We start from the raw sequence: 7,516 nt of genomic DNA, 5'->3' as shown, positions 1-7,516 counted from the left end.
AGCCAGGATGGTCTCGATCTCCTGACCTCGTGATCCGCCCGTCTCGGCCTCCCAAAGTGCTGGGATTACAGGCTTGAGCCACCGCGCCCGGCGAGCACTTTTTCATGTTCATCTTACATGACTGCCTGTAGCACCCAACAGTGTTGGGCACCCCCTTCTTTATCTTGGAAGCCTTTCTTCATCACAATGTTGGAACAGATGCTGGGGACCATCGCTCTGGCACCTTCAGCAAGGATTCCTGCACCGGAAATCAGGTTGGATTCAGTGATTTGTAAAGTCACCCTCGAGCCTAAAGTGATGCCATTCCACTGTTTTAGTTTAAAGGATCTTGAACCAGCTTTTGATGGCATTTAAGGCTCTCTGAGATTTTGCTCGGCTCTGCACGCTGGTAGAGCGGGCATGTGTCATGTGTTCTGACCTGCATGGCCACAAGTTTCACTTGTCCCAAAATAGCTTCCCCTCTTCTATTCCCAAACATGAAATTCTTACCATGTTATTTACTCCATTTTGTTCATTTTTTCCTAAAATACTATCAACTCTTGAGATAACAATTATATAAATGTTGTTACTGTTGGCATATATTGAGTGAATGAATGAATGGCCATACTTAGTCTTAATTCTGGAAACCTAGAGGCTCGTAGGGTATTTTTTGGTTTGGTTTTGTTTGGGCACGTTTCTGATTTTGGATTTGGCTGTGCCGACAGGGCCACAAGAAGGGAGAGATTCTTTAGCAGCACCTTTACTTGGGGACATTTGTTCATCTAGCCTTTGTCCCCACAGGAGTGATCACCTATGCGATAGGCGTTGCCTGGGCTGCCCAGGAGGAGCTGGAAGTCATTGCCACTCACCCCGCCAGGGACCACTCCTTCTTTGTGGACGAGTTTGACAACCTCTACCAGTATGTCCCCAGGATCATCCAGAACATTTGTACAGAGTTCAACTCACAGCCTCGGAACTGAATTCAGAGCAGGCAGAGCACCAGCAAGTGCTGCTTTACTGACTGATGCTTTGGACAACCCCAGCACTTGATGGGGCACGCACGGGGTATCAAGGCTTGGGCAGGGCATGGGAAGACAGATGTCTTGTTGTTATTCTTTGCCATCGTGCTTTTTCATACTCCAAAACTTGGAGTTAGAAAGATGATCACAAATGTATAGAAAGAGCCAAAAGGCTACATCATGTTGAGGGTCCTGGAGATTTTACATTTGACAATTGTTTTCAAAATAAATGTTCAGAAAAACAAACAAAAAAAAATGAAAAGAAAACAAAATAAATGTTCACAATACAGTGCAGCCCTTACAACAGACTTACATAGAGCTTTTGTGAGATTTTTAAGTTGCTTCTCATGAGGACTCTGTAACCCTCAGCAAGTTTCATTTTTCTCGTGACAATGTAGGAATTGCTTAATTAAATGTTTAGAAGGATTACATGCAATATTTCTGACTGTGTCATGTGTACACAGGGTTCGTGGCGGGGCCACCGTTTGCTTTCCTCAGTTGCCAGAGCACCTTCTGTGGGCTCACACCTGGCCCAAGGTGACAACGCACCTGCAGAGGTGCAGAGACAATGTATAGTGACTTTGCTTCTCCTGATATGCCTCCCTCGCTGCTGTCTGAGTCAATGGATACTTGCAACATGATGCTTTAGGAGCGGCTGGCTCTGGAGCACCAAGCTGATCTTGCTTAAAAGTAGTGCAGTAGGCCAGGCGTGGGGGGCTCACGCCTGTAATCCCAGCACTTTGGGAGGCCGAGGTGGACGGATCACCTGAGGTCAGGAGTTCAAGAACAGCCTGACCAACATAGTGAAACCCCATCTCTACTAAAAATACAAAAATGAGCCTGTAGTCCCAGTTACTCAGGAGGCTGAGACACAAGAATCGCTTGAACCTGGTAAGTGAAGTTTGCAGTGAGCCAAGATTGTGCCACTGCACTCCAGCCTGGGCAGCAGAGTGAGACTCTGTCTCCAGAAACAAAACTGGTGCAGTAGGCTGTGCATTAGAATCACTTAGGAGACTGCAGTGCTGGTTCCCAGGCTCCACCCCAGTATCAGTGAATTCTGAGTCGCTGGGATTGGAGCTTGAACATTGGCACGTTTTAAGAGCTCTCTGGTGATTTGTATCTGCTGCCATGATCTAGAAGCGCCGAGCTACCCCTGAGGAACGAGTGTTACAGTTCCTCAAAGAGGCCTCGTTTGTGCCTGCTGCCCTGGGTCCTCCCAGTTGAGCATTTCTCTTGGATTTTTCATTTGTTAACCAAATAGTATTGCTAGCTGCATTAAAATAAGCTGGGATGAGTTTGGTTGCACTTCACTTTTTACTTCCAGCTTCTCCAAAGACTCACCTATCAGCGTGTGAAATACATGTGTAGTTGGGAAACGTTCAAAAGAATCATAAATAGAGATGACTTAGTTGATAAGTTATGTTTTATAAAAATATGTTATGAAGAATGCTACTCTGAATGAGAGCAGAAACATAGTAATTGTGTCAATACTTGGGACAAAATATTTACATAAAAAATTAGAATCAAGGATATCATTCAGTTAGCAGAATTTACACTGAGCTCACCAAATTTCTTAATAACTGAAGAGAGAGTATATTGTCAATTGAAAATATTGTGGTCTACAGAGAAGAATCAATTAAAGGTGTCAACAATTTCAGATTTATTTGCCATAAAATTTACTTTGAATGCAATTATAATTTTATCCAAAAACTTCAAAATATAAATCTGTTTTTTTTTTTAAGGAAATTCTTCGGAAAGATACTGGTGACACTCTATTCATGCCAGACTCAGCTAAGAAGCTAATTTAGGCCAGGCATAGTGGCTCATGCCTGTAATCCCAGCCCTTTGGGAGGCCAAGATGGGTGGATCACCTGAGTTCAGGAGTTCAAGACTAGCCTGACCAACATGGTGAAACCTCGTCTCTACTCAAAATACAAAATTAGCCGGGCGTGGTGGTGCACGCCTGTAGTCCCAGCTGCTTGGGAGGCTGAGGCAGGAGAATCGCTGGGAGGTGGAGATTGCATGAGCTGAGATGGTGCCTCTGCACTCCAGCCTGGGTGACAGAGTGAGTTTGAGACTCTGTCTCAAAAAAAAAAAAAAAAGAAGCTAATTAAAAAACTTAAAAAAGGACTAGGAATGATTATTCCGCCTACGTTTTTGCATGTGAAGATGTGAAGATAAACCCCATAGAGGAGTTTTTCACCATTGCTTCCATGTACACATACAAGTTGTCTGGATTTTTTAAAGATATATTTTATTTTGGAAAATGGTTTTTGAATCTAGTTATTTTATAGGGGCCTTAATATAAAAACCAATTTGTCATCAATAAGTAAATATTTCCAAAAGTAATATAATTTTAATTATTTTGGTGTCCTCTTTCACTCACAAACCTGTCCCAGTTTGGAAAACAAATGATATGGTCACCCTAGTTATAGGCACTATAAATTTGAGGATAACTGGCACCTCTTCCAATGAGTCCATTGTCTACGCATTGTCAACAAATATTGAGTGTATGCTGTGGGGGCGGGGAGGAAGGGATCATAGGGAGTGAGACACTCAAAGGCTATGGTGTCATCAGAATTGTCGGTATGAATGTTCAAGTCACCAAAGACAATGACAGGAGTCAGGATGGAGAGAATATAGCCAGGCTCTTCGCCAATGAGAGAAAGTGACTCAGAGATTGGTAGAAGGCAGCAGTGATGGGTTTGAGGGGCTGAATACAATCTGAGGCAAGACCTTCAAGGCAGCTGGGACTTTGAAGGAGGACTAGGAAGGGGACAGTGAGGAAGGGGCAGTGGAGCAGAGGGCAGACCTATCCTCCATTCCAGACCTGAAATACATGGGGTGAGAGAGAATAAACAGATTCCACTTGGGAGTCTGCAAGAGACAACCTGGTTTCAGATAAGCAGGCCAGGAAGGTGGAGGGGCTGAGGCTTCTGGGAGCTTGCTGACACCAGAGAGGAGTTCCCTGTGTCCCAGGGGGAAGGCTGGGTGGGAGGGGGGTGAGGTCGAATCAGAGTTTGCACAGAGTAGTTTGGGATAAAAGTTCTGGGGATGGTTGGATGAGTGAGAGACTTGGATATGACTGTCACCTCCCACAACCTAAACTGTGCCTAATGTTGCTGAGGCAGGGCTAAGATCTTAACACTAGAAACAGAGCCTTAGAGACAATCTATGTCAATCCCTCAAATTGCAAAAGAGGAAACCCAGGCCACAAGAAGGTTGTGCAGATATGGAGGGACAGGACCAGAATTTGGATCTGTCTGCTGATCTATTGGCTCATGTGACCAACTTTTGTCGGGGTCAGAGACCCCCATGCCATCCCCATCCCCACCCAACTTGGCTCTGCACACTCCTGGGCTCTCGTCTGGCCTTTGCAAAGCTCTCTGGGTCCTGCAGACTCTGGAGCCAGTATCCTAAGGCAACTCCATTCTTCATTCCATGGTGTCAGTAGAAAAATCTCTTCCACACTCTTTCCCCTCAAACTCAACCAACACAAGCACACAAGGGCCATCGGGCCAGCTTCTCTGTGCATATGACGTCTAAACTTCATTTGACTTAATTTTCCCATTTCTCAGGAGTTAAGGCCCTTGGGCAGACTTTTCTTTGCTGAGGCTCAAAGCTTTGCAACAAGGCTCTGCTAAAAACTTTCTGGCCAAACTGATAGTGTTCAGAGGTTTCTGGTTTATCTGGGCTCTTTAAACCTTTTGAATAGGACAACTGCCATAAAGCAAGCTTCCCAGCAGCATTCTCAAGGGACCAGCATGGGTTTATAGACAAGATAATGCTTCTGTGTCCAAGGATATTCCAGCTTAGAAAATGAATTTCCAAACAATAATGTTTTCTGATCAAAATCCTAAGAGAAGATCGTCCCTTAGATTACCAATATCTAATGTAGTAAGTAGGAAATATGCTTGAAAGCACAAATTCAATTACCTTGAAAAGAGACGTTTATGCAAGTAATGCGTCTGAGGAATTCATAGTCCAGTGAGAAACCACACACAAATGAATAGTTAAAATCATACAATTGCTATCATGGGATTATGCACAAAGTACATGACAGGCGATTGCAAGCAATCTCGTGAGAAATGAAGTTGGGATAATGCCTGACAGTGAGTGTTTGTCATATGGTGGGCCCTGTTCTAAGGGCTTCATATGTATTAACTCATTTATCCCTGTGATTTGCTGAGAAAGATTGCCTTAGTCCACTTTATGCTGCTATAACAGAATATCTAAGACTAGGATGGTGAGAGAGAGCAGAAGAGAGAAAGGAGGCTGAATTCATCCTTTTATCAGGAATCTACTCCTGCCATAACAAACCCGCTCCCATGACATCATTAATCCATTAATGAGGGCAGTGCCCCCTGATCAAATCACCTCTCAGAGATCCTACCTCTCAACACAGTTGTATTGGGAATTAAGTTTCCAACACATAAACTTTGGTGGATACATTCAAACCACAGCAGAGATACTCTTCTTCTTCTCACTGTACACATCCTGCAACTGAGGCATGGAGACATCAGTAACTTGCCCAAGGTCATATCACTGATATGAGGCGGATCCAAAAAGGAAGCTCAGGCAACCTGACTCCAGGCTCCATCTACTCAGCAGCCACTTGGCTCCTTATAACAGTGGCCCAAAAAATAACCCAAGTGGCTGCATAGGGAGTTCTCTATTAAGTGTCTCAATTTAAAATATACATATAATTCCACAAAATGTACTCCCAAGGTCTATGAAATGTACAATGTGAACAGAGTCTGTTAAATATTCAATGTAAACTCCACTTTCTCCCATCACTCATCCTGATTCTCTGGACAGCCATCCTGCCCTCATTTAACGTGAGTGATTTTCAGCTGAAGTCCACAGTCCCTGTAGATGGTTGAAGACTCTGGGCAACCCTATTAGCTTGATAAACTCTGACTCATTCTTCAAGTCTCAGTCCAAATGCTACTTCCTTTTTGGGGCCTTCCCTGGCTCCAAATAGACTTAGGCTCTCTGGATACAGAATCCTGGGCCACCTATTCTCCAGAAACTTGGTTCCTTCACAAGAGGAGACACAACCTACACACGTCATTAAGGACATGGGATCCAGAAAATGAAAATTTTGACCCTAAGTCACCTGATGGCACCAACCACAGACACATTGGTACTGGTAGAATATGGGGCAGACATTTCAGGAAGACAGAAACAATATAATGGCAAGAAAAAGAGAAGCTCTGATTCCATCCAGACTATACCACCCTTCCCAATGCCCTCCTACTTATTGTATGCTACAATCATGGTTTTTCTAGGACCAGAATCTTTTTTGGGCATCTACCCATAGGGTAACTCTGTTCCTCACCTTCTGTTCTCGTTTCTCCTGCAGAAATGCAAACTCTTTTTTTTTCTTTTAATGCATACTTTCACTCTGTCACCCAGGCTAGAGTGCAATAGTGCCATCTCAGCTCACTGCAACCTCTGCCTCCCCGGTTCAAGTGATTCTCATGCCTCAGCCTCCCGAGTAGCTAGGGTTACAGGCATGCACTATCATATGTGGCTAATTTTGTTTTGTATTATTAGTAGAGATGGGGTTGGCCAGGCTAGTCTCCAACTCCTGACCTCAAGTGATCCACGCACCTCGGCCTCCCAAAGTGCTAGGATTACAGGCCACCGTGCCCAGCCAGAAATGCAAACCCTTTTTTTCTATTTATTTTTCTGAGTTTTATTCAAGAAACATGTTTTAGATGTCTATTATGTGCCAGGCATTGAGGTGGGCACTGAGATATGAAGAAGAATAAGACTTGCTCCTTCCCGAAGAACCTGTAGGCTAGTATGAGATGCAAATAAACAGATAATGTGACTGGTGACAGGTGACTAGCGTGACAGGTGACAAGCAAGCTTGGGAAAGTTTCCTGGGCTGGGTTTTCTAGGAAGAGTCCATTTCTACCAGGCAAAGAAAAGTGGAAAAGGTGGTCCAGCAGAGTGAATGATAGAAGCAAAGGCAACAAGGCATGAAATAGTGTCGGGCCCAGAGAGAATGATAGCGTGGAACTTAAGGCGAGAGGCCAGGAAATAAAGCTAGAGAGAGAGGCAGGAGCCAGGCCACCTAAGGCTGTGTTGGTTAAGGTTCTCTGGATTGCAAGGAACAGAAACTCAATTTGTAGTAGCTCAGGCAAAAAGGCAATTGTTTGAAGATAACTGGAATAACTCCTGAACTCCAGGATCAGGAAGACAGTAGAACCTCGGGAACTGGAGGAGTGACAGGAGCAGGACAGGAGAGCCACTCACTCCACCCTCCTCTAGAATGGTCTTCATCTGGAAGGAGGTGAACAACTCTGGAGAGAAGGAAGAGAGTGAGACTTCCCTCCCCTTAGGGGCTGAGCCCATGATGCAGGCCCTTCATCAGGGCCACCCAGCAATCCAAGCTGACGTGGCTGAAAGGAGGTAAACACCCACATTCTTCTATCTGATCGCCTACAACCTTTTGAAGTTCCTTGAAGCATCAAGTTGCTTTGAACACCAGTGAAAGCATGTCCTCA

The 7,516-nt window shown here is 44.5% G+C and overlaps 1 protein-coding gene across 2 annotated transcripts in view; it reads left to right on the top strand.

Moving 5' to 3' along the window:
* VIT (vitrin) overlaps window positions 1–1,128 on the top strand; it is a 131,599-nt gene extending 130,471 nt beyond the window's left edge. For both annotated transcript variants that reach the window (XM_011935979.1, XM_011935978.1), the window contains one exon: window positions 781–1,128. In XM_011935979.1, coding sequence (XP_011791369.1) covers window positions 781–959 — 179 coding nt within the window. In that variant the 3' untranslated portion in view covers window positions 960–1,128. The remainder of the gene's footprint in view (window positions 1–780) is intronic.
* Window positions 1,129–7,516: the final 6,388 nt, after the last annotated feature.

This window comes from Colobus angolensis, unplaced genomic scaffold, assembly GCF_000951035.1.
Source record: "Colobus angolensis palliatus isolate OR3802 unplaced genomic scaffold, Cang.pa_1.0 Scaffold15, whole genome shotgun sequence".
Classification (NCBI taxonomy): domain Eukaryota; kingdom Metazoa; phylum Chordata; class Mammalia; order Primates; family Cercopithecidae; genus Colobus; species Colobus angolensis.
Note: the sequence above shows the minus strand (reverse complement) of the source record. Positions and strands in the feature narration are given on the sequence as shown.